General features: G+C 43.9%; 1 protein-coding gene across 4 annotated transcripts; it reads left to right on the forward strand.

Annotated features, from left to right (window-relative positions):
* Nucleotides 1–1,791: 1,791 nt before the first annotated feature.
* Nucleotides 1,792–26,285, forward strand: araf (A-Raf proto-oncogene, serine/threonine kinase). Of its 4 annotated transcripts, XM_035382344.1 has the most exons (18): nucleotides 1,842–1,856; nucleotides 4,667–4,754; nucleotides 4,944–5,049; nucleotides 8,210–8,405; nucleotides 10,105–10,208; nucleotides 12,854–12,956; nucleotides 13,464–13,618; nucleotides 14,615–14,719; nucleotides 15,351–15,495; nucleotides 16,401–16,428; nucleotides 16,844–16,971; nucleotides 17,629–17,831; nucleotides 18,726–18,902; nucleotides 19,315–19,361; nucleotides 19,938–20,056; nucleotides 21,074–21,205; nucleotides 21,475–21,609; nucleotides 24,242–24,382. In XM_035382344.1, the coding sequence occupies exons 4-18, from the start codon at nucleotides 8,247–8,249 to the stop codon at nucleotides 24,380–24,382; spliced, it is 1,881 nt and encodes a 626-aa protein (XP_035238235.1). In that variant the 5' UTR covers nucleotides 1,842–1,856; nucleotides 4,667–4,754; nucleotides 4,944–5,049; nucleotides 8,210–8,246. The 4 variants fall into 4 exon arrangements, with proteins under 4 accessions (XP_035238236.1, XP_035238238.1, XP_035238234.1 ...); XM_035382343.1 differs by lacking the exon at nucleotides 4,944–5,049 and having other exon boundaries at nucleotides 1,839–1,856; XM_035382345.1 differs by lacking the exons at nucleotides 4,667–4,754; nucleotides 4,944–5,049 and having other exon boundaries at nucleotides 1,792–1,856; nucleotides 24,242–26,285.
* The last annotated feature ends 776 nt before the right edge of the window (nucleotides 26,286–27,061 follow it).

Here is a 27,061-nt window from a genome sequence, read left to right on the forward strand (position 1 = left end):
CATTACTGATTGTGACACTTCCCAGCTGTGTCTGCCAGTGCTGCTTGTTCTGCTGTGTTTCTTAATGCGTATCTGGTGGTTAGAGCAGAAGGTCATTGGCGTGATTGGGAGCACCTTTGGCCATTGCTCTTTTTGGGTTGACACAACGCTGCTTCACCATACTTTTCACACATCTAATCACCTACATTGCTGATGATGATGGAGGAAGAGTCAATGGTACTTGGCTCTGTTTGGGTACGTCCTTGCTTTGTCCACAGTCAGTACCTGGCTGATGTACAAGAGGGACTGTGACTTAGTCAAGGAAGAACCAATGGATTTGGCTGTCTGGCAGGCTCCCTGAAAGCAGTGAGCAAGGCTCCAGCCAGAGTTGGTTGACCCTTAATCTCTACCCACCCACAAAAGGTCAGAGCACAACAACAAAATCCTCTCAGCACATCCCTGATGTGTGCTACAATGGGGTCGCACACTAGCCTATCTTAGGAGAGCAGTGTGAAAGATACAACCTCTGCCCCAAGGTGGATTCCTGGTGGAGGTCCTCCAAGTGTGGCCATGCCAAGCTGTTCTTGTGCCTGAATTACTTGTAACAGTGCTTTGGTGCTTACTGCCAGATGTTTAAAAAAAGTAAGAATGCTGATTTTATGAAACTGAAATTGTTCACATGTAGGTTAAGAAGCAACATGTCTGCTTACCCTTTTACTGTTTAATATTTTAACTATTTTTATTGTTTTACCTGTTCATGGTAAGAGTTATGCTGTCTTAAAGAGGTAGCCTTGAATACAAATGTATTTAATTGCATATAATGTTCATGGAAGTTGTTATTATCACTTTTTCCAGGGGTTTTACAATTATTTTAATATTCTACTTGTTTCCAAACAGCTAAATTCATTTGCACATATATACATATATATATATATATATATATATATATATATATACATAAAGCTGAATTTAAAATGTTTTTTAAATGTAATAAAAATCATACATATATAAAGGCAGACTTTTATAATTAACAGGGAAAACCAAATTGTACAAAAACTGAGAATGTGAACCTTTTATTTTGACTTCCAACATAAACATATTCACCAAACTCTGCATACTGAGTGTCTGGTGAAAGAGTTGGTGATATTTTGCCATATTCCTAATTTTTTGGTCTGTTTACTTTGTTACTATGGGCTAAATATACATTTACAATGTCTGCATGCAGTATTATTTTATTCCTGAATTTATTGTTAAATAATTTACAACCACACCAGTTAAAACCTTGTTGCCTTCTATTGTCACATAGAATTCATTTTAAAAAGCATAGGATGGTTGTGAAATATATGTAAATGAACACATACAAAGCATAATTAGCATATCTAAATGCATATTTAGTTTTAACTATATTAGTAATACAGAATTCTCAATTGAGTGTAAACAATAAACTGGCAAAACATCATGGTGATATTATACAAAATCATATTAGAGCACCATAACATGGAATGCAAGCATAGAACTACCCTAACTGGGAAACTCAAAAGGCTGGTTGAGATGCGTAATTTCATAAATGCAGGGTCCTTTGGAGGGGGAAAACTACATTCTGAAAGTCTACATTGAATATTTTAAAAAACCAGTTCATCATATTGGTGTGCTACCAGTTAATTGCAGGATTGTTCTGCCCGCCTCTTACCAGTTCTTACCATTTAAACACCAATGAAAAGAGTCCCTTGTATGGCAGCACCAATCAGAAGAGGACTCCGAGGGATCGCACCAGTCAGAAGAACCCTCCATGGCGGAGCACCAATCAGGATGCGGGATAGAGGTGTTAGGTCTTGTCTAGCTGTTCAGATTGAGAGAACTCAAGATGTCCTCCTCAGGTAGGCGCTCACATTGAGGAAAACATTCCTATGACTGTGTGACATTTTAAAGAATTCTTTTATTGCCGATACCTTGGCATCTTTGCTGACCAATTTGGACATTTATTTCCTTGCCGTTGTATATATAGAAAGCCCTGGTTTTTAGGCCCACTGGCAGGTTTATTGGTAGCTAGCTAACTAGCTAGCTAATCTGAAGAGCGCAAACGTGAGCTAGCGTTAGCTAACTGCTTTAATCCCTTTCCGTGAAAACGCTACCTTAGCATAGCGCACTAACGCTACCTGCTAACAGGCAGCTAACGCTATGTCTCGCAACTTTAGCTGCTGTGCCACATCTTACAGCTGTTTCTGTTTTACTGTAACTGCTTTAGTTGTCGTTAATGTGCTATTTAGTTAGTTAGCTAGTAGTTGCTGCCTAACTCACGGTACCGAGGACAAGGGTACGTTTTACACGGTGTTGAGATCCAAGGGCCGCTGTAGTACTACCAGCACGTTCACTAGCTAGCGCTATTTCTATACCCTGTTAGCCCATCATAGCGCTCGCAAAACTCAAGGATCCAACAAATGTTGATGGTTGGTAAAATGACGTGTTCTGATCTTTAGCTCGCGTTTTATGTGGATTTGCGCCAGATCTAACGCTCCTCCACGTAGCCGGGATTGCCAGGAAGCACTTTAGTTTGTGGAAGCCAGCATTTCGTTGTGTTTAATAGCGTTAGCTGATACAGCTAGCATTTAGCTAGCTATGCTAATTCCCTAACCTGCTCAGCTGAGCTCAAATTCACAGAATCTGTAGAAAATGGTTTCTAGCTAGTGAGCTAAAAAACGACATTACTAACCTACATTAGATAACTTGTTTACTCGCCAGCTATGCTCTACATGTTATATTTTGAGGGAATAACTTTTAAAAGTGTGTTGATGCTAACGCTTATTGAGAATGACAAAAAAGTTGCAATTAGCTTGCTATCTATTCCATGGTTGTAGTTCTGAAATGAAGAACAGGTAGCCAGGTGGCTAACTTAAGATGCTTTACAGTCACCGAATTTACCACAATAATTGGCACAGCATCTATTATGCTAGAGAAATATAATGGTTTTCTTCGCGGATTTAGATATAAATTAGTTATAGCTTATTGGGGAACAACCGAACGGTAACGGATAAGTTGCTTGTTTCCCTAGCTACTGACAGCCGAAGTAAACTTCCCCTCGACCTCTGTCTTGCATGTAAATTAGGCTTGAGTGGTCTGAAGTAGCTACACACACAAACACACACATATATACATACATATACATATATGAAAGTGGTAGAGGGTCTGTTTTTTAATGCCCTGTTTTGTTTAGAATTCATGTTTTTGTAGGAGACAGAGCAATACGGAGAATTAATATTAAAAGAAGTGATATTAAAAGAAGTGATTGGAGTAACAGGGATGAGTCTGCTGCTTCTGCCCTTAATGCACAACAAGGGCCTACATGCACCACCCTAACCTGAAAGCTTGGTGGTCCCAAGCTAATGAAACTAGTCACATGCTCATGTAGTTATGTGGGCGGGGTTATTTTTGAGGGGCTTAGCTTCTGGAAGCAGAAACTCCATTAACTTCTTACCTTGACAGTCTAACATGAAGTGCTGTTTGGGCATTTTACAGCCGTTAGTTGGGCATGAAACTCTTCTGATTTATAAGTCACCTCAAAAAATCTGCAATAGTGCTGGAAATTTTTGGGTAAATTGAAAAAAAATGCAAGCGTACGTAACTTAATTTTGGAAGGCCTGTCCTGAAGACCGTTGCATTAGGAATCACAGATATCCATTTTCTGCAGGTTCACCATTTTGTGAAGTTCAAGTTAGGTTAGTCCAGTTGTCAAGGCATTCCAGAAACCTCAGCTCCGCCCATCTTTCTGCTCCGTAGGCTCTGGCCCGCACTATCACTGTAGTGACAGGCGCTGAGGCTCATGGTTACTGTAGTATTGTACTGTGAAATGTCAAACTATCAAAAAGCATGATTTCTCCTAACCTAAACGAAGCTGAAATCTATGTAACCGGGGGCCATAACATCAATTTGTTAATGATCCCCAGGCTCCAGGGATTCTCTGTTGCTGTTTTATGACGTTTGTATGTGTCTCCTAATGGATATAATGCAAATAGATTTTCTTTTAAGACAAATATACTTTCATGTATTGAAAAAACAAAAATCTGCTTGGTATGGGAGCACTCAAATGGGCAAGCACATGAAGCTTGAGGTTTTGTTATCCTTTTTTTAAAAGCATCTGCATCGAGAAACGCTTCTGGACCCCTTGGCCCCGCCCACGTTTCCGCTCTTTTGCTTCACCAGGTGTGATGTCACATCCTGTAGCAGGCGCATGTATGTTAATTCACCTCTGATCTCTATTGCTGTTTTATCCTCGCAAGCTTGCTAAGGTGATCTCTGCTCACTATTTTGTCCTTGTTTGTTTTTATTTGGCCTAAAGACATGCTGATAATATCCCACTGAACAAATAAACAAGCACGGAACTGTCCAGACCCACGGTGCAACTCACTTCCGCAGACACATTTTAGCTGGCACCACCTGCGCATGCATCCTACTAAACGAAGCACATGCGTCCCACAAATGTCCCTCAAAGGTCGTGAGTGAGTGCGTGAGTGAGTGACCATAATTTGCCATGCATAGCCCATGGCGCCAGTTCCTGCGCGCCGTGGGAAAAATGGCATTTCATCCATTTCAACATTATCTTTTCAAAACATGCAAAGTGAATTGTTTTAACTAGTATTAGTAGTGATTCCTATGTTGATTGCTGTTTCACTCATTTTTTATTTATTTCAAGAGCTTTGCACTGCAATGCTGTGGGGACAAACCTGCTGTTTTCTTGGCTATATGGAAAAAAAGGTGCTTAGAAGGAGTCGACTTAGCAGGTATACATTACATTACATTTATTTGGCAGATGCTTTTACCCAAAGTGACGTACAATAAGTGCATCCGATATGTTCTGGCAAGCCTGACCATCATCAGTTTCAGATTCTTCATCGCTGCTTTTCTCTGACAGTAGGTTTTCTAAAACAGAAGTATTCTTCTCCGAATCTGTTTCTTCATTTTTTTGGTAGTTCTCCCCAGACAGTCAGCTGTCTAGCATTGCCCGACGCCACAAGGATCTTGAGGGTCGCTGAACCCGAAGCTCTTACTCGGGTGTCATTGTGATAAGCCCCTCAGGTACATTAAACAGCGGAAGTGTCTGGGTGGTGAAGGGAAGCGTGTAGTCTTACCCAGTGTTACTGGAATGGGATTCATTTCGTGTTATCTCGGTTATCTGACTCCAAAATAATGTTTTAATCTTTCCTCCTGCTGTCCGCCAGTAGTGTGGCTCTATAGGGATCGCTGTCTATCTTGGTAGACGCGGACGTCCATCGGGCTTGTGAAGCCTGCGTAAATACAATTATGTGTCCTGCTGTGACACTAGTGTACGGTCGACTACGGGATACAGAAATCTTGTGTTCTATGTTTGTGTTAAGACCTGAAAACTGCTGGGACTGCAGTGGTTAGAGTCAAAGTGGAATGCCGGTTTTAAAATGAATGTAGTTATGTGTACAGTGTTTTCAGACATATACAGTATACGATGGTGCGAAATATGTGCGTAGTTGAATGGCTAATACGCATATAATGCATTGAAGGCTGTGCTGACAAGTCTCCCCTAGCCATTGCACTTTCCCCCTTATATACCCAAAGTTTAAAGAAAAACGCCCAAGTCATCAAGTGAACACACAATCATGACAAAACAGTACATCAGCAACCCTAATCGTGCTCGTCTCTGTAAGCACACCACACCGTATTGACCTTTGTAAACAGCTGGGCACTGACCCATGGACGTCTTTAGTCAGCACCCCACCAGCAAAGACACCAACTTGTTCCCCATGACATTAGCTTTCCATCAATGCCAAACATGATTACACTGTATTATGGAGGACCTACGGTTTACATGATGCCGATCCAGTAGGATGCTGAGCCAGTAAACAGTCTGTTTTCCTTTGGGGGGTCTGATGAGGGTCACTCTTCTGGAAATGTAGCTGTCAGAGGTTGCGTTTAACTTTCGCAGTGTTTCCCATACATTGGGAATTTATATAGGCGGCCCTCCCAAATAGATTTCCCCCCGCCCAAAATAATTTTTTTGCATTTAGTTTTTTATTTCTGTAAGTGACGGCCACTAATTCCCGACCCCTCGTCCGCCGTATGTAGTTTACCACAATGCAGATATTTTTCTAAATGAAAACGCACGTGAGCAACAAAAATTCACTTTACTGTAGCACAGAATTATAGATTTTCAAGAGGATAATCTGCAGCTCCAGTTGTTATTTTGTGCACGAGATTGTTCCAGGAGTTTGTTGTTGCTGTTGATAGCTTGGTTGTCTCATCTGGTTATGGTGTTCGCTGGAAGGCGGTGGACGACTGAACGCGTTTGCGTTCTAAATTCAGTGTTCTTTTTCCCTGAAGACCGTTTTGCATTCCACGCCATTCAAAGGCGAGTTCAGACGTAAGATCCGCGACACTGAGCTGTACCCCGCGTCTCTTTACCAAACTCGACCGATTTGCAGCATTCTGAAGCTGACCCATTCGGATCAAAGCGATGAGCTGTTGCTTACGGTTACGGTAGCAACAGCTCTGTCCACTTCCTCGTTCACAGTCACTTGTTTGCAATACTCATCTAACAGATGTCAAGGTCAGTGTAGGGAAAATGGATGAAAGTGGAGGCAGTAGTGCGATGCTTGCTGTAGCAGCAGTCCTGCTAATGAAAGCAAGGCTTAAGAGCTTAACATCCAGCGCTTGGAGGCAGTCATTTGTGCTTCAGCACCTGGTACATGGAGCGTACGCACGGTTGTGCGAGGACCTGGATTTACCATCGTTTCTTAATTTTTCCCATCTTTCCCCCGAGCAGTGTGCTCACTGAAGAGCTGGTGTCGCCGTTGATTGGGAATGAGGCTCAGACTACTGTAGACACTGTGCTCTAATTACCCCAGTGAATTTTTAAAAATGCATGTTGTCACCAGTGCAAACATCCCCCCACCCCACCTTTTACCTCTAATCAGTGAAATTAAGCCTTGGCCTCCAAACGTCTCTCTCTGTTCTCCTTTACCATGTAGTGTCTATAGGGTACGTTCTATCCAACCACGTACAAATGCTTTTTTTAAAAGCTTCACCACACTGGCTTCCACTGTCTTTTAGAATTGATTTTAAAATCTGAGGCTCGGACTAGCCCTACGGTGCATGCTGATGTCATGAATGCACACGTCACCACCTTTCCTTAGATCCTCATCTGTAGTCCTACTCGCTGTCCCTCCCTGCCACACATTTTAAAATAGGGCTGATATTTTATGAAATAATTGGCCATAACGGGAATGTGACTGAATTGTCTTTAGTCATGTTTAACAAAGCATTTTGAACTTGCTTTATAACCTTATGTTCTGTTTTAATGGCATTACTGCCTTACTCCATGTTTATCACTCAGGGGTGATTCGATTGAGGCTTTTAAATTCATAAAGGGGATCAACAAAGTGAACAACGAGATTCTTCAGGTTCTGTTAGAAGGACGAGGGCACATAAACGGAAATGAGCAAAAGGAAAATTCCATACAGACATTAGGAAGAATTATTTCACACAGAAAGTAGTCTGTGTGTGGAATAGCCTGCCAGGCCACATTGTCGAGGCAGAAACTGGGGATTTTCAAGACCAGGCTTGATACAGTGTTAGATACTATCTAGTGTGTAGGTAATCGGAGGACTATTTTAGTTGGGAAAATGGCACGTATTGTTGGGCTGAATGGCCTGTTCTCGTCATTATGTTATGTTATATTGTACTTACTCTGTTTTATTTCTTTATTTATCTATACTTATTATGGTGTAAAGTCCATGCAAGACAAAAAAAAGTCAACTGTTCAACTGTTTAAGTTCTCCTATAATTTTTTTCTTGATCTTATTTTAACACATTTCACTATTAGTTCAGTTCCACTTTCTATGTCTGGAAATCCCTGGTTTGGACAAACAGAAGTGCGGTTTTCCCTGACTGTGCGTAGGCCGTTATAAATCTCACACGTTGAGTGGTGCCCTTTCCACAGAGCCCCGTGTGGGTGCTGACGCTGATGTGTGTCGGTACTGACGCTGATGTGTGCGGGTACTGATGCTGATATTTGTGCGGGTATTGATGCTGATGTGTGCAGGTAGTGACACTCATGTGTGTCAGTACTCACGCTGATGTGTGTCGGTACTGATGCTGATGTGTGCGGGTACTCACGCTGATGTGCGTCGGTACTGATGCTGATGTGTGTGGGTACTGACGCTGATGTGTGCGGGTACTGACGCTGATGTGTGTGTCTGTGCTGTAGGTTTCAGGTGAGGCCTCTTTCTGCAGGCCCAAAGTGAATGACGCTGTCCTGCCGCTCCTCTGACGGAACAGCATCCCGCTTGCCTCTCACCATGTCCTCCTCTTCCTGCTCCTCCTCCGGGGAGACCAGCCCTGAGGACACACCCCGTGGAGGCGGTACTATCCGGGTCTACCTCCCCAATAAGCAGCGTACTGTGGTAAGAGTCCTCATTAACCAGCATGCTGGGTCAGGATTCCCCATTAACCAGCATGCTGTGGTAAGAGTCCCCAATAACCAGCATCCTTTGATAAGAGTCCCCCTTAACCAGCATCCTTTGATAAGAGTCCCCAATAACCAGCATGCTGTGGTAAGAGTCCCCAATAACCAGCATGTTGTGGTAAGAGTCCCCCTTAACCAGCATGCTGTGGTAAGAGTCCCCCTTAACCAGCATGCTGTGGTAAGAGTCCCCATTAACCAGCATGCTGTGGTAAGAGTCCCCATTAACCAGCATGCTTGGTCAGGAGTCCCCATTAACCAGCATGCTTGGTCAGGAGTCCCCATTAACCAGCATGCTGGGTCAGGAGTCCCCATTAACCAGCATGCTGTGGTAAGAGTCCCCAATAACCAGCAGCTGGGTCAAGAGTCCCCCATAACCAGCATGCTGGGGCAAGAGTCCCCAATAGGCCTCAGAAGTCGTGTCGTCATTCCCTTCGGGTTCGTTAGCATTTTCGAGACTTCCGGTTCAAAAAATAGACACCCCTATGGGACAAATGAATGCGGTTTCCGAATTCCTTTGAAATAAATTATGACATTTGGGCGTTTTTTTGTATATGAAAAAATAATGATTTCTAACCATTTTTTATAATCTAAAAAAATTCTGTGTCATTTTAGAAAGCCAATTGCTAACGGCTAAGTGGTTACCCACCCAAGATGACCCGTCGCACAATTACAACATCACACACAGAGCTGTTTCGATACACGCGAGAAAACCGTTTTCTTCCCGTTGTTTCCCGTTAGTGTAATAAATTATGCATTTTTCTATTTTTTTTACAGTTGTATATATCGTTGTAAACATTTTAATATAACTAGGCTACTTCCGCTTCACAAGCTTTGCCAGGGAACCGCAAGAGGTATGACGTAAATAACATGCGCAACAGTGTTAGCTTCTTGTTAGCAAAAAAAATTGTTTCGGTTGAAAAACGACATCAGAATTCAGCGGATCCAGTGCCATTTAAGAGAGAAATATGTCCGGATAAAAACGTTCAAGTTTCAAATGCCAACTTAACCGTCCCTGTCACAGTCTGTGATTTATGTGAAAATCCATTCATTTTTTCCATAGAGAAATTTCACTTTGAACCGGAATTCCATACATGGGCAAGGTTTTTGCTCTGCGTTACGTCAGACTTCTGAGGCCTATAACCAGCATGCTGTGGTCAGAGTCCCCAATAACCAGTATGCTGTGCTCAGAACTGCCAATAACCAGCTTTCTGTGTTCAGAACGGCCAATAAGCAGCATACTTTAAGCAGAATCATGTACAAATAAAAACATCATGTAATTTATAAAAGAGGTACAAAATAATTAATAGATATTTATTTTGTTGCTTATTTATTCCATTATAAATGTATTTATTTTATTTTGGCTCAATTCTTCCATACAGCACTCCATAAAATCTCAAAGTCAATAAGCTGCTGAAACAACGATAGCCTAAATTAATATAATTTTTTCACATTTGGTCCTCCATCGCGCTGCAGAGGAATTGTGTATTTGAGAGTCATCGTGCTATTGTGTCAAGAATTTCTCTCTCGTACAGAAAAATCCTGGCCGTACTGAATCGTGCAATGAATGACGTAATGTATTGGAGCAGGAGTTTTTGTCCTGGCGTGTCAGATGTGAGTGGATTGTTTCGTGTGTGCAGGTGAACGTGCGGCCAGGGCAGACTGTTCATGACAGCCTGGACAAAGCGCTCAAAGTGCGGGGGCTGACCCAGGAGTGCTGTGCCGTTTTCCGTCTTCTGGAAGGGTGAGTTCAGTCGGCTCAATTCATAAAATTCATTTAATTTGAAATCATGAACTGAAAAATCCCGCCTCTTCCATACTGTCTTGTGAAATATAAGGGTGATGATAAACCGACGTCACTGGGACACCTGTGCCTTTCTGACTGACCTTTATTGATGTTTTTATTGTGTGTCTGTTCATGAAATGCTGTACTTGGATGAAACGCAGGGGACAGTTTACAGTGATAAAGCAGGGACAGGAAGCGACGCAGATAATAGCTTACAGCTGTAAAGCAGAGATCGGAAGTGACACAGATAATAGGGGGCGACATAGCTCAGGAGGTAAGAGCGGTTGTCTGGCAGTCGGAGGGTTGCCGGTTCGATCCCCCCCCCGGGCATGTCAAAGTGTCCCTGAGCAAGACACCTAACCCCTAATTGCTCTGGTGAATGAGAGGCATCAATTGTAACTTGGATAAAAGCGCTATATAAATGCAGTCCATTTACCATAGCTTATAAAGCAGGGACAGGAAGTGACACAGATAATAGCTTATAGCTGTAAAGCAGGGACAGGAAGTGGCACAGATAATAGCTTATAGCTGTAAAGCAGGGACAGGAAGTGACACAGAATAGCTTACAGCGATGAAGCAGGGACAGGAAGTGGCACAGATAATAGCTTATAGCTGTAAACCAGGGACAGGAAGTGGCACAGATAATAGCTTATAGCTGTAAAGCAGGGACAGGAAGTGGCACAGATAATAGCTTATAGCTGTAAAGCAGGGACAGGAAGTGACACAGAATAGCTTACAGCGATGAAGCAGGGACAGGAAGTGGCACAGATAATAGCTTATAGCTGTAAACCAGGGACAGGAAGTGGCACAGATAATAGCTTACAGCTGTAAAGCGGGGACCGGAAGTGACACAGATAATAGCTTATAACTGTGAAGCAGGGACAATTAGTATGTCTGTCAAAATGGATAAAACTGTGCTTCCCTAACATCAATTTACCTCGTAACTTAACGTTTGGACCTTTTTGGACGAGTGACAAATCTCCCTTGGACTCAAGCGAACCTCTAACTCATTACACTGGCTTGCTGGGGTAACTAAAAATAAAGCATTTAAACTAGCCTATTGCTTTTGGTTCTGAAACATTTTTGCGGGAAACTCATTTATATTTCTGAAATCCAAATAAAATACACCCACACTTTTACATAGTTCCGCTTCCGGCATTTTGTTTAACCAAGCTTAATGTTATCTGCCTTTCTTACGGCGTGATAGACCGAGTGTATAACGTTAGTGCAGACGCCTCCGAAATTAAGCAGCAGCATCTGCGTTGTGATTTGGTCCGGCAAGTATCGCTACCGATTGTATAGAAACTGCCGCGAGATAATGACTTCATCGGAGACGGAGTGTAGCACAGTGGGTAAGGAACTGGACTTGTAACCGAAAGGTCGCAGGTTCGATTCCCGGGTAGGACACTGCCGTTGTACCCTTGAGCAAGGTACTTAACCGAAATTGCTTCAGTATATATCCAGCTGTATAAATGGATACAATGTAAAATGCTATGTAAAAAAGTTGTGTAAGTCGCTCTGGATAAGAGCGTCTGCTAAATGCCTGTAATGTAATGTAATGTAATCACAGCACCTTGGCCTATATTGATTTTCTTTAAGTCAAAACGGTTCACGTTCACCGCTGCACCTGTTAACTGATAACTACTTCTTAACTAGGCTACTGTAGCTACCCTGCAATGTCACATTTCTAAATTGATGTTAGCTAGCCCTATGGATAGTGTCACATCACAGTGTCAAATAACAAAAATTGCCTCACGTAAGACATTTAAAGGCATGTATGAAACGGCTGGTTAATACATAAAGAAAGGATATTCCTCCAGAAAGGATATGTTTATACTTGTCAAGTTCATTTTACAAAATGTACAAGTTCTTGTAGATTTGGAACTTACTGTACATATTGTACATGCATACATATATGCATATTATTCCCATCGGGAAATTTCCCTAGCAGCATGTAACATTTATAAACAGACAGTTATACCAAGAAACATACAATCATTAACACTGCAGACAAAGGCCTATTAAATGTTGAATCGTAAAAACCTATCCACACATTTGCCCCATTAATTGCTGTATGCTTGTCCACGCAGGGCCAAGTTGCTTGAAACAATTTAGGAAACATTGGGTAGCATAGAATACAGCTTGTTTAATTTGTGTGAGCTGAGAGCGCCAGTATTATTTCTTGTAACTTGGTGCAATTTTTATATCAATATTTAACGGCAGGCCTAGATTTTAATGAATGACTGATAGACAGTGCTTTGTAGGCTGTGTGTGAGTGACGGCATTTTTGTGCATTCAAAACGTTTTTTTAGATAATCAGATAATAGCTCACAGCGGTAAAGCAGGGACAGAAAGTAGCACAGGGACAGGAAGTAGCACAGGCAATAGTTAAGGGTCAGTCGTGTGTTCTGGTGTGAATGATCATCTCTCCATTTCCTATCAGCCACGTCATCGGTTATGTTGAGTCATTTTCTTTTGTTTGTTGTGGTGTGAAAATAATAAAAAAGCATGATTAGAAAAAGCTTGTGGATGTTGTGCAGTAGAGTTTGTTCTTTCAGTGGTTTCCTTCTCACTCTCTCTCTCTCTCTCCCTCCCTCCCTCAGGCGTAAAAAGCTAACGGAATGGAACACAGACATCACTCCGCTGGTCGGCGAGGAGCTTCTTGTGGAAGTGCTGGACGACGTCCCCCTGACCATGCACAACTTTGTGAGTCCGTCGAAAAGGTTCTGCTTGGAAAAACATGGCGGCCTGGAACATGGCTGCTTTTACAGTTTTGCTGTTAAATTTATGTAAAAAAACAGATGCATCGTAAGCACAGCACTAGAGAGACTATGTATTACATGGCATCCATTGATACTCAGATAGGTAAAAGACTTAAGGTGTGGTAAACAATGTTTGCAGCCGCCCCTAGATGGTGCAAATGTATTACTCCTCTAAATTAAGTACAATTTCTGGCAAAGTGCATTTTTCAGAATTCACCCGGAAGGCAGGTAGTGTGCAATGTTTCTCACCGTTCACCTGGATAAAAGCAGCGCCCCCTCCTGGTGAACATTTTTAAAAGTGTAAGCATGCAATGCAGCATTAAACTATGCTGGAGTCTTCATGCAGGGCTCAACATAATTTACAGAACTTAAGTAAAATGCCAAAATACTGCTAGTGCTGAGAAAGGTAAGTTGTTGTTAATTTGTTTTACGTGCTATACCCATATCTTAGGTTCGCAAGACTTTCTTCAAGCTGGCCTACTGTGACTTTTGCCACAAGTTTCTCTTCCATGGCTTCCGATGCCAAACATGTGGATACAAGTTTCACCAGCACTGTAGCAGTAAAGTGCCCACTGTGTGTGTAGATATGGACACCATGACCAAACTGTGAGTATATTTACACAGTGACCAAACAGTGAGTATATTTACACTGTGAGCATATTTACACAGTGACCAAACAGTGAGTACATTTACACAGTGACCAAACTGTGAGTATATTTACACAGTCAGCAAACTGAGTATATTTACACTGTGACCAGACTGTCAGTATGTTTACACAGTGACCAAACTGTGTGCATTTACACCATGTCCAAATTGTGAGTGTATTTACACAGTGAGCACAGTGACCAAACCACAACAGTCAGATATGTTCATGAGGTGACCAAAGCCTGGGCCTGGGAGGTCTTTCTGTTTGGGTTTTCTCTAGTCACAGTCTTTCTGTTTGGTTCTTCTCTAGTTATGGTCTTTCTGTTTGGTTCTTCTGTAGACATGGTCTTTCTCTTTGGTTTTTCTCTAGTCATGGTCTTTCTCTTTGGTTTTCCTATACATAGTTCCTGCCTAGCAGGCTTGATGAAGTGTCTTCATGGCTGTCATGCCAGAACACAAACAGAAGCTAGCTGTAACTAGCGATAGCAAATGAAAGGGTCGTTATTTAGACGTTTGCCTAATTGCTTAATTGTTTTTTTTCAAATGGTCCAGCCCTGCTGGTGTTGATTGACGGGAAGTCTTACCATTTTGAAAAGTTTCATTATGGAATGGAAAAAGGGCATTCGGAAGTTAAAACAGCATTCCAAAATAAGTCATTCGGAAAAGCGTTATTATAACATGAAAAAAAGCAATTTGGAAATACAACGTTATTATGAAATAGAATATAATCATGTTATTGCGAAAGGGACAATCTTGAGGTACCAATTATTAAATTATTTTAATTTTAGTTATTGACAAATTAATTCATTTATTTATATAATTCCATATTTATTTATTCCATTTTTGTACATTAAGTCCTCCACAGCTTCTGAAGTCTTGTTTTTCCATTTTGTGATGGTTATGAATAAGTTCTGAAACCCCTGTAAATTTTTGTAAGTTTTTTATTTTCGTCTGCAGGTGTTTGCACAATCCGGTAGTGGATGATTACCCCCAGATTTCCATTCTGTTGCCTGACAGCTCGATATCCCCGAGTGACATGAGCTTCACCCCAGATCCCTCTGGGTAAGGGCATTGGTCTGTTTTGACTTCTGTTTAGAGCATGGTGCTAGTGCTGTCAGTTAGCCTGGTGTTAGTGTTTCAGTGGTGCGGATGCAGAATATTTCTCTTGTGTTGAGGTTTTCTTCCTTGCTTTGGTTTCAGCAACGCAGCTCTCACACTCACTTAGCCACTCAGTAGCACACACTCACTCATTCATTGGGATGCACTCGCTCATTCACTAGTACACACTCACTCATTAATCTGTACTCATTCACTTTGCCCAGTATAGAGCACACTGACCGTGGCAGGCAGGAAGTGAGGAAACGTCCTGTGTGGGAGCCGGTTTTATAGGGGCCCGTTTGGGAGGCTCAGTGTTGTGTGACCTCCACAGTGGGTTTTAACCCTTTAAGGTGTAAGATCACAGATGTGCGATTGGAATGTTTTAAACTGAACATTGTAATTCTTACCAGCTGCAACAATCACTGCTGCTAATTGAAAACAATGGAGTTCTAGAACACTGACATTCCATAAACTTGCTCTTCAAAGGGTTAGCACTGTCTGTGTTAGACTGTGATGGGTGACCACTGCTCTTGGTTTTGATGCTGTCTGTTAGACTGGTGCCCTGTGGTGAGCTGTTCCTTGCCCCCCTCCACAGAATGGGGCTGCTGTCCCCCGCCTCTGCATTTATGTTCCCTATGCCTGGGGCTGACGGGTCCTCCCTCCAGAGAGGGCGCTCCACCTCCACCCCCAACGTCCACATGGTCAGTACTGTAGGGCCTACAGGGACCAGCATAATCGAGGTGAGATCCTTGATCCTTCAATATACTGGAATTTAGCTAATGTATATGCTAATGTAGCTAGCAGTTGATGTACATGTGTAAATGTGTATTTGACTGTGGCTAGGTAGCGAATGCATGTTTGACAAAGCTCTGGGCAAAAACTAAAAATGATGGTTTTAAACGAGGTCAGTATTCTGGAATGGCCCAACCAAACACTAGACTAGAGTCCCATTGACAACCTGTGGTCTGGCCTGAAAACTGCTCTCCACTTAACACTCTCTATCGAAATTGGCAGAGTTGGAGCAAATTTGCATGGAGGAATTGGCAAAATTTCCAAAATCAAAGTGTGCGAAGAAGAAGACTCTGAGCTGTAATTGCTGCCAACATTATTTGCAAAGTCTTGACCCTTGGGGTTAATTCTTCTTGCAAATTAGCGTTTTATATTTGGAAAATGCTGTTATTTGAGTTAAAAATATTTTTTCTCCATAAATGTCTTGTGTTGGCAAAGGGGAAAGTATTTTAATAGATGAATGTGAAAAACACAAAATTTGAAAAAAATTCAGTGGGTGAATCATTCTGAAGGCACTGTAGCTAATGTGAACCTAGCTGGGCTGAATGGCTGTTTTTGTCATGTGAGCCTAGCTGGGCTGAATGGCTGTTTTTGTCATGTGAGCCTAGCTGGGCTGAATGGCTGTTTTTGTCATGTGAGCCTAGCTGGGCCGAATGGCTGTTTTTGTCATGTGAGCCTAGCTGGGCTGAATGGCTGTTTTTGTCATGTGAGCCTAGCTGGGCTGAATGGCTGTTTTTGTCATGTGAGCCTAGCTGGGCCAAATGGCTGTTTTTGTCCTGTGAGCCTAGCTGGGCCGAATGGCTGTGTTTGTCATGTGTTCGCTGTTTCTGATGTTCTCATTTTTTCTCTCTTTTAGGAAGCATTAAAAATGAACAGCACAATTGGTGAGCTGACAGTCATTTCCATGTTACATGAGTGATTTAGATGTACTGTCAACAATGTACTGATGTCATTGATCATGCACATGAGGTCTGTCATATATTGTACTAAAACTGTAGTGTAGTTCCACCCAAGGTTAAGGAGTGTATGTTAGGGCTGCATGATGCATCGTTTCTTTTAATCATTATTGCAATATGAATTTCCATGGTCGCAAAGGGCTGCAATGTCAGAATTATAAATATTGGTATAACGTGGAAAGCCTTGTCGACATTCTACATATGACAATTAAATATATAAAATGCTAGGGAAAAAAAACGTACATGTATAATTCCATTTTAATCCAATGGTTCACTTCTGAAACTTACGCAGTTAAATCAGAGACTGAGGCCTCCTGTAATGAGTCTGTCCGATTGTCTGTAGGTCTGGACTCCTCCCCCAAACCCTCGACCAGCCCCCCGTCCATGGGCTCCCCAGGTAGGAGGGCCCCGAAGTCCCCCTCGGAACACCGAGAGCGCAAGCCCTCCTCATCGGACGACAAGAAGAAAGTGGTGAGCGACATCCCCTCACAGAGCCCGACGTGCAGATCTGCGCAGCTCAGAGCCTCTGGGAAATCTTTAGGGTTTAGAGCGAGTAGCGCATCTGAACGCATCAGGCAGGCGCTGTTACTGAACGCATCTGAACGCATCAGGCAGGCGCTGGTACTGAACGCATCAGGCAGGCGCTGGTACTGAACGCATCTGAACGTATCAGGCAGGCGCTGGTACTGAACGCATCAGGCAGGCGCTGGTACTGAACGCATCTAAACGCATCAGGAAGGCGCTGTTACTGAACGCATCTGAACGCATCAGGCAGGCGCTGGTATTGAACGCATCTGAACGCATCAGGCAGGCGCTGGTACTGAACGCATCTGAACGCATCAGGCAGGCACTGTTACTGAACGCGCTGGTACTGAACGCGCCAGACAGGCAGGCGATGTCCAGGTGCTACAGGCAGACCTATGCCTGAACGTCAGATTGCCGTGGACGCGTAACCCTGTTTTGTCCGGTGTAGGCAGAATTATAAAAACGGTAACTTCATTTTGAGGTAATAAAAACACGATGAAGACAGACGGCGGTAAAATGTGAGCGTTTGAGAAGGAAGGCTTTGCCTGTGCAGAGCGTGCTCACACGGGACCCCCCCCCCCCCCCCCCCCCCCTTTGTTTCAGCACCGCAGCGGGTACAGAGACTCCAGTTACTACTGGGAGGTGCAGTCCCACGAGGTGACCATGCTGAAGCGCATCGGCGCCGGGTCCTTCGGGACCGTCTACAAGGGGAAGTGGCACGGGGACGTGGCGGTGAAGATCCTCAAAGTGACCGACCCTACGCCGGAGCAGCTGCAGGCCTTCAAAAACGAAATGCAGGTCCTGCGGTGAGTGCCCAGCATGCATTGCGCTCGGGCTGTGTCGCGCAGCGATTAACCTCATTTCATACGTTTACCTTACGAGCTTATGTTACATATGGGACGCGTGATTAAATGGCTGAGCGGTGTGTAGTCGCAGCCCTGGTGGGGGGGTTGGGGGGGGTCATGGGGGGTGTTTGTTCCAGTCAGCTATTGTGGCTTGGTTTCCTAAACAGCTGTAGACACCAGTGCCAGTTAATCTCTACTGGACCACAGCAGAACATTATTGTGTAAGGATACAGTTGTGGCAAATATTTGGGGTAAATAAAACATCGTTTTCTGTTATGAATTATTTAAGTGAAATGTTTTCATTTCCCAAAAGCCTCAAAAGACTGGAAATGAATTTAGTCAGCCCTAACGCTAACATCTGACTGCTCTCCATCAAGGGGTATCAGCACAGATCTTTGACAACTGCTACATATCAGTATGTTTACTCTACTTCAAACAACATGTACTCACCACTGGGCAGATTGCTTAAGATTCAAACCTTCTCTCAAAATTCATACTTTTCAGAGTAGTGAAAACCATATAAATGTTTGCGCTTTGAAGGATCACTGTTCATGGGAAAGCTGACCAGTGCACACATACTCTGATCGTGGTAATCAAGGGCAGCAGTTTGCATAAACTCGTAAAATGGATTGGCCCTAGTTGCTCTCTCCAGATTGGCTCAAAATGATTTGATCATTGTATTTATTTAATGGAATCTGTGACTCTCTGTGGCTCAGTGTGACTCTCTGTGACTCTTTTTGACTCAGTGTGACTCAGTGTGACTCTCTTTGACTCAGTGTGACTCTCTGTGCCTGTGTGACTCTTACTCTGCGTGACTTTCTCTGACTCTCTGTGACTCTCTATGACTCTTTGCAGGAAGACTCGTCATGTGAACATCCTGCTGTTTATGGGCTTCATGACCAAACCCAACTTTGCCATCATCACTCAGTGGTGTGAGGGCAACAGTCTGTACCGCCACCTGCATGTCACCGAGACCAAGTTCGACACCATGCGGCGCATCGAAGTGGCCCGACAAACCGCGCAGGGCATGGAGTACGCTGAGAGACACACTTCCTGTCGAGATCATACATCCATACAACCCCACATGTCCACTTCCTGTCGAGATCATACATCCATACAACCCCACATGTCCACTTCCTGTCGAGATCATACATCCATACAACCCCACATGTCCACTTCCTGTCGAGATCATACATCCATACAACCCCACATGTCCACTTCCTGTAGAGATCATACATGCATACAACCCCACATGTCCACTTCCTGTAGAGATCATACATGCATACAACAACAAACACATCTACTTCCTGTAGAGATCATACACTTATACAACACCACACATCCTCTTCCTGTAGAGGTCATACACGCATACAACCCCACATGTCCACTTCCTGTAGAGATCCTGCACTGCATAAAGCACCACTTTTTTTTCTTCCTTTTGCAGCTATCTTCATGCTAAGAATATCATACACAGGGACCTGAAATCCAACAGTATCCTTGTTTACCCCCATCGTAGATGCCCCTTTCATCTCTGATCACTTGCTGATAAAGTAATCTGTTACATTTGAGGTGGTAAGAGCTCAACATGCGGATACAGTGATGTGTGAGAGGAAGCACGTACACCCTCTTTCAGTTCCATGCTTTTACATAGTAGGACCTAACTAAGCCTCTAGTCACTGTGTGTTGTTCAGAGGGGAGGTAAGGGACTGTTTCAGCAGCAAGGCTTTGTAGTAGAACCTTGAGCGAACGAGCATTAGCCATTTTAGCCTCATACACTCGCCCGCTGGTCCCTGCAGAGTACATCTGAGCCTGCCCCATAATGTCTGATTTGAAACTTTTCTCTATAATGTGTACTAGGTCTTAATTTTATGTATTAGTACAGGTTAGAGGATTTATAATATTTAAAATATGCGTTACTGTGGTTTCCCGTCCTGTAGAATCCACCCACCCGCTCTTCTGTAAGGTGGTCAGTTTTTGGTTCGATGTGTCCAGACGTGTATAGTGTGGGATGGGATGGCTGTGGCCGGCTGCTCTCATCTCCGCTCTGCTCCTGAACTCTGAGCTCAGACATCTTCCTCCACGAGGGCTGGACAGTGAAGATCGGGGACTTCGGCCTGGCCACAGTGAAGTCCCGCTGGAGCGGGTCCCAGCAGGTGGAGCAGCCTAGTGGCTCCATCCTGTGGATGGTAAGGCCTGTAAAGGTCACGGTGTCGGATTCACACGGGCCCAAATAAGCACACCAGTCCTGACACACCACTAGGATTCAGTCAGCACTGACACACCACTGGGGTTCAGTCAGCACTGATACACCACTGGGATTCAGTCAGCACTGACACACCACTGGGATTCAGTCAGCACTGACACACCACTGAGATTCAGTCAGCACTGACACACCACTGGGATTCAGTCAGCACTGACACACCACTGAGATTCAGTCAGCACTGATACACCACTGGGATTCAGTCAGCACTGACACACTACTGGGATTCTGTCAGCACTGATACACCACTGGGATTCAGTCAGCACTGACACACTACTGGGATTCTGTCAGCACTGACACACCACTGGGGTTCAGTCAGCACTGACTCACCACTGGGATACAGTCAGCACTGACTCACCACTGGGATTCAGTCCGCACTGACACAGCACTGGGATTCAGTCAGCACTGACACACCACTGGGATTCAGTCAGCACTGACACACCACTTGGATTCAGTCAGCACTGACACACTACTGGGGTTCAGTCAGCACTGATACACCACTGGGATTCAGTCAGCACTGACACACTACTGGGATTCTGTCAGCACTGACACACCACTGGGATTCAGTCAGCACTGACTCACCACTGGGATACAGTCAGCACTGACACCACTGGGTTTCCATCATCACTGACACACCACTGGGATACAGTCAGCACTGACACCACTGGGTTTCCATCATCACTGACACACCACTGGGATACAGTCAGCACTGACTCACGACTGGGTTTCAGTCAGCACTGACACAGCACTGGCATTCAGTCAGCACTGACACACCACTTGGATACAGTCAGCACTGACACACCACTGGGATTCAGTCAGCACTGACACAGCACAGACAGAGGCTTTACCCCCGAATGACAGACAGCAGGAGGTGGGTATTAGTGTCTTGTGTTGCTTAGCAGGGCTGTCCAATGTAAACGGATGCTGTGTGCTGTTCCTGCAGGCTCCAGAAGTGATCCGCATGCAGGACAGTAACCCCTACACCTTCCAGTCGGACGTGTACGGGTACGGGGTGGTGCTGTTCGAGCTGATGTCCGGCACGCTGCCTTACTCTAACATAAACAACCGGGATCAGGTGAGCCATCCTGCCTTCAGCTGCTGATTGTGGCTACGGTGCAGGTTCAGGTGTGATGGAGCCGCGTCATTACTTGTTCTGGGAATCATGCAAAGGATCCTCATTCACATGTTTAGCTAGAAATAAGTTTCTACAGGGTTTCTACACTGTTTCTACGGTATTAACCAGGTCCTCCATTGAACTGCTGTACTTGTGATTTTGATTTGTGTCCCCTAGAGTTCTGGATGTTCTATTTCCCGTAAGTAAATAACGGGTCATTCTTTTCACAGATACTCTTCATGGTAGGGCGGGGCTATTTGTCACCTGACCTCAGTAAGCTGTACAATAACTCTCCCAAAGCCATGAAGAGACTCATCGTAGACTGTCTGAAGTTTAAACGAGACGAAAGGCCCCTATTTCCACAGGTAAGAGTGCTCTCACCTGAGGTCCTCTCTGTCAGCTTATTTGTCAGTCTCTGGAACTTGCACGTCTTTGCAGCTGTCATTCATTCAAGTCATCTGAATGAACCCCTTCCATCATATTTCGCACCGTCGAGAGATGTATTTTAAATTAAAGTTATATTGTCAATATGATGGAAAGTATCAATTAAAAAGACTGTTGGTGTATTTTTTTGCCTTTAAGAACCTCAACTGAGAAAATCCAGTAGTCTTAATGTTCTGCACTCTGAATACAGAACACAAGTGACATCGACAGTTAAAACTCACCACTTATCAAAAATCAATTATCAATTCATTCACCAAATTCCTTGATAGGCAGAGCAACTTGTTGGATCAACTTTTATAAAAATGCACAACTCACAACCAGATTGAAATGAATAAATTTACCAAGTTACAACAGGTATTCAACGTCAATGTAGAGATGAAAGTTCAACTATTTATAACAACAAATGTGCAGATGCAAACCAGTTACATTCACAAAAGGAATGAAAGAAGACCCCAGACCATAGCTTTGTCTCGCCAAAGGTAATTCCAAGAAAACCCAGACCACAGTTCAGAAACTAACAGACAGCAGAATATTCCAAAAAGACCAGGGATGTAATGTAAAATGCCAGATGAGCTATAAGACCCTTGGAAGACCATGTACCGTAACCCCCAGACCCAGACGCAGGACTCGGATGGCAGCATAATAAACGTAAAAACAGGCCCACATTTTATGTAGTTGAAAGAGGGGGAGGGACACTCCCTCTCTTCCTGGCCTAATTGATGAATGAGCATGGGAGGATGCTTGGCCTGACTGGGAGATACCAAGTTAAACTGTGGAAGGAGGGGGGTCAGACAAGGCTTGGCTTTCCTAAAAGCTGACAAATATAGTGACTCATGTTGCTAGAAACAGGGCAACATGATATCAGAATCAAAAGATTTATGGTTTTGGCCTCTTTCTAATGAGACCAAACAATATGTTAGAGGTAATTCGGCTCAGCTCCATTTTACTTCTGCTTTTAGCAACATAGGTGATGGTTGTAGGTAATAATTGTAAAGACATACTATGCAGGATTTTTTAGCTTTGCTGTGGTCCTGTTTACCATCAAAGAAGTCTTCTCCTCCATCTCAAACCCTGCCCACTTACCCCAAGTAGGCCACCCGACTAAGTCACTGACACACAAATTAATTAGGAACTACCGGTAAGTGTCTCCCATCAATTACTCAGGACCATGAGCTGGACATGTACAATTGAACATTTTCAAAACTAGACGTTCCGTTCAAAAACCGGATGTGTGGCAACCCTAGGTGGATAGCTAGAGATAAGGTTATTTACTGGTGCAACAGAAAGCAAGCTTTTCATCCAAATTGGCAAAGTTAAGCTGATGCCCCAGAGGAAAAATAATTCCAAAGTTTAGTTCTTGATCGAGCCCTGTCGGCTTGTCCTTTTGCTTTGTTGTATCTGGGCCACTGCAGTGGCTAGCTAGTTAGTTAGCTAGCAGCAAACACTCCACTGATCTGATCCCAAACCACAGGCTCTGTAGCCATGCCCACCCCTCCCCACACACAAAAGAGCACCACACCCAGAAACATCCCAATCACATTTTAGAATAACAAATACAGGTAAAGGTGCATGAATTTGGCAAAAGTGCATAAAGACAGAGTGTGAGTGTATCATCGATATACTTTATCATGGTTATTTCATATTTTCATGGTAAAAATCCTGCATAGTCTGCCTTTAAGTACAGCAAGTATTGTAATCTCTAAGTAACACCAAAATATTATCCATGTGACAAAGCCAGTCGTACCACTCCGCTTGAAACAGGGGCTGCCTCCAAAAATGTGAATTCCAATCTGGCAGGCCTCAACAACCAGTTACACAGACATTAAGACTTTCAACTGATAATTTCAATTGCAAGTCACAGATTGGTGTTTGAATTTAAAATAAAAAAGGAAACCATGATCCTTATGGTATTCTGTGACCACGCCCTGACCCCATAAATGGCTTTGTGTTCTGGTGTCTCTTCTGAGGTAGTTAAACTCTCCAGGATAGGAGACGCCATGACAGCCTAGATTTGTATGTGCAGATAAGGGCCTCAGCAAGGATTTTTATTGCCTAAGGCTTAATTGCCTTTTGATTTGGCTTAATTTGCCTGTAGAGGGGAGAGAGAGAAACAGCCAGCGGTCTGTGTTCATATCCACTCCTGTTCATTAACCTGGGTCTGTGGTCATATCCACTCCTGTTCAGTACCTGGGTCTGTGGTCATATCCACTCCTGTTCAGTACCTGGGTCTGTGGTCATATCCACTCCTGTTAAGTACCTGGGTCTGTGGTCATATCCACTCCTGTTCAGTACCTGGGTCTGTGGTCATATCCACTCCTGTTCAGTACCTGGGTCTGTGGTCATATCCACTCCTGTTAAGTACCTGGGTCTGTGGTCATATCCACTCCTGTTCAGTACCTGGGTCTGTGGTCATATCCACTCCTGTTCATGAACCTGGTTCTGTGGTAATGTAAATGTAGAGGTTTCAGTCCACTGTGGCACTGTAGGTGAGTCACAGGTATTTGCCATTTGAAAGCTGTGAAAGTGCTGAGACGTGCTGCTTTTCCTCTCCAGATTCTGGTGGGCATTGAGCAGGTTCAGGACCTCCTGCCCAAAATCGAGAGGAGCGCCTCAGAGCCTGCACTGCACAGGGCTGTGCACGTGGAGGACCTCAACCCCTTCCTCTTGCACACCACTCAGCTACTGCCACTGTGAACCCCACCCCACCCCCCCACCCCGGCCGCTGATCTCCCTGGGGCCCACCGGCCGCTGCTCACCCTGGGGCCCACCGGCCTCTGCTCACCCCTCCCACCCCCGGCCTGGGACCCCCCGCCCCTCAATTCGTCCAACGATTCTGATGCTCCTTCAACCACAATGATGTCAATCGCCACCTTCATGTAAATCTCTACTATCAGACTGCTGATTAACATCACAGAAAAGAATGTTGATTTGAAAAAAGCTGTAGTGTGATTCTGATTTGGCTTTAGAATGCTTTCTGAGAGAAAGAGAAAGCAGGTCGATGTTGGGTATGAACCCTCTGTCCAGCAGCTTGTGTTGGGAACAACATGAAATGATGGAACGCAGTGACTGTTGTGCCATGGTCACGCACGCTAACGTGCTGCATTACAGTCAAATCGGGCTCACGGTCGCGCATGCTAACGTGCTGCATTATGCAGTCACATCGGGCTCACGATCGTGCATGCTAACGTGCTGTGTGTGGCGTTACACAGTCACTGTGGGCTCATGGTTGCGCATGCTAACGTGCTGCGTGTAGCGTTACGCAGTCACTTCGGGCTCACGGTTGGTTTGAACTGCAGCGCTCTGCTTCACTATTCTCATTTTAACGATCAAAGACCCGTCAGTCAAGGGTTATGAAACGGCTGACTTTTTTTTGTGTTGGTTCAGGAATATATATCATTTTAAATGTAGAAAAAAGTAGCTTTGTAAAGGGGCTGGGTACCCCTTTTCTAGATTTTCTTATTCCAATTATATCATTACCAGATTAAGTTAATTTGTTTTAGGTAATAGGGCCTTTCCATAGCAGTAGGGTGGTAATTAGAGACTGATTCCCTTTATTTATTGATGATACTGGCATGACTCTGCAAACTGTCTGCTATGTTTCTTGTTATGAATCATGAGTCCCCAGCTCTCAGACTTAACCACTACCTGGGACCAGTCGCAAAATGTCCGTCTCCCATGAGAAAGTGCTGAATGGGCATATTTTTCACGGACAGTTGTAGAACAGATGTGGTGTTCTGTCACTTATCCTGATGCACGTCGGATTTGCTTATTTTTGGAGCATGTACGTCCCGTACCACGACCGGCAGACTTTCGGTGAGGTGGTGCCCAACACTGGGAACCTCTCACTGAAACACGTGACTGAAACACGTCACACTGACCACACGGCACAGGAACCCAACCGTAACCGTCTCATCACATTTCCACACGCGGCCCACAGAAATCAGCATACTTCATCACATACTAGAGGATTCTGCTGAAATTGCTGTACCTCTCACTGTTGCATGTCTTCACTGCATCGGTTCTCGGCACAAACCAAAATGCAGGCTTTTTCATTTGTTTGGTGTCACATTAAATTCTACGTGGATTACTTACAGGTGAAATCGCCCATGAAATTTACTGTGGAGGCATTTTGTCTGGGGCCGAAATGGTTTTGTAGTGGATTTTTTTTTACTTGGTGCTGACAGTGATTCTTTTACCTGGACCTTACCTGGAAAAGTCTGCAAGATTTCATGCCATTTGGTGAATTAATACATCATCCATGAGAGTCATATCTTCCAATTTTCCAATTCTCTGGCTACTTAACAGGTTAGAACCTGACCAAGACAGTGAAATTAAACATGATAGATAATGTAAATTTCCATTTTGTACACAAAGGATTACACACTGTGGTGTCAGGTATCTGGGGGGTGTTTGCAATTAATAATCTGTTGTGTACAGTTACCTTTTTTAAAGACATGTACAAAAATTTGTTTCTATTTTTGTGTGATGGTTTAAAAAAAACAAAATTATTTTAAAATAAATTTTAGTTTTTTTAGTCTTGTAATATATAATGCAGGGTTTTGTTCTTACAATAAAATGCTGGAATACTGAGACCACATCCATTTTCCTGGTGTATCATTTGAGAAGCCACACATGCCTTTTAAACCAATTTTTATACCTAATATTCTCCTTTTCCTCAAGAAGAATACTCAGTTGTACTGGTAGTCCAGTTTGGGAGAATTGCATTTTATTACAGTCCTTTGGCAGACGCTCTTGTCCAGAGTGATGTAGAGGAGTGAAGGTCTTACTCTCAGGAACACACAAATATGGTATTGCGAAGAAGGCACGGAGGAGTAGTGTAATATTGCAGAGTGTTAAATTTAATCTTAAATGACAATTTGTATAGTTACAAAAGAAGGGATGATGAGAGAGAACCTGTCTTTACACAGCTACACCTGTAACATTACCAAAAGGAAATCCAGAGCAAGTAAGATAAAGAGGAAAGGTTAAGGGGGTCAAGGATGGTTAGTAGTACAATCTGTAGAAGTGAGTCTTCTGTCTGTGTCAGAAGATGGGCAGGGTTTCTGCTGTTCTGACTGTAGTGGGAAGATGGGCAGGGTTTCTGCTGTCCTGACTGCAGTGGGAAGATGGGCAGGGTTTCTGCTGTTCTGACTGCAGTGGGAGGTTGGGCAGGGTTTCTGCTGTCCTGACTGCAGTGGGAGGTTGGGCAGGGTTTCTGCTGTCCTGACTGCAGTGGGAAGATGGGCAGGGTTTCTGCTGTTGTGAATGCAGTGGGGAGGTTGGGCAGGGTTTCTGCTGTCCTGACTGCAGTGGGTAGATGGGCAGGGTTTCTGCTGTCCTGACTGCAGTGGGAAGATGGGCAGGGTTTCTGCT

The sequence above is a fragment of the Anguilla anguilla genome, chromosome 11, assembly GCF_013347855.1.
Source record: "Anguilla anguilla isolate fAngAng1 chromosome 11, fAngAng1.pri, whole genome shotgun sequence".
NCBI classification, from domain to species: Eukaryota; Metazoa; Chordata; class Actinopteri; order Anguilliformes; family Anguillidae; genus Anguilla; species Anguilla anguilla.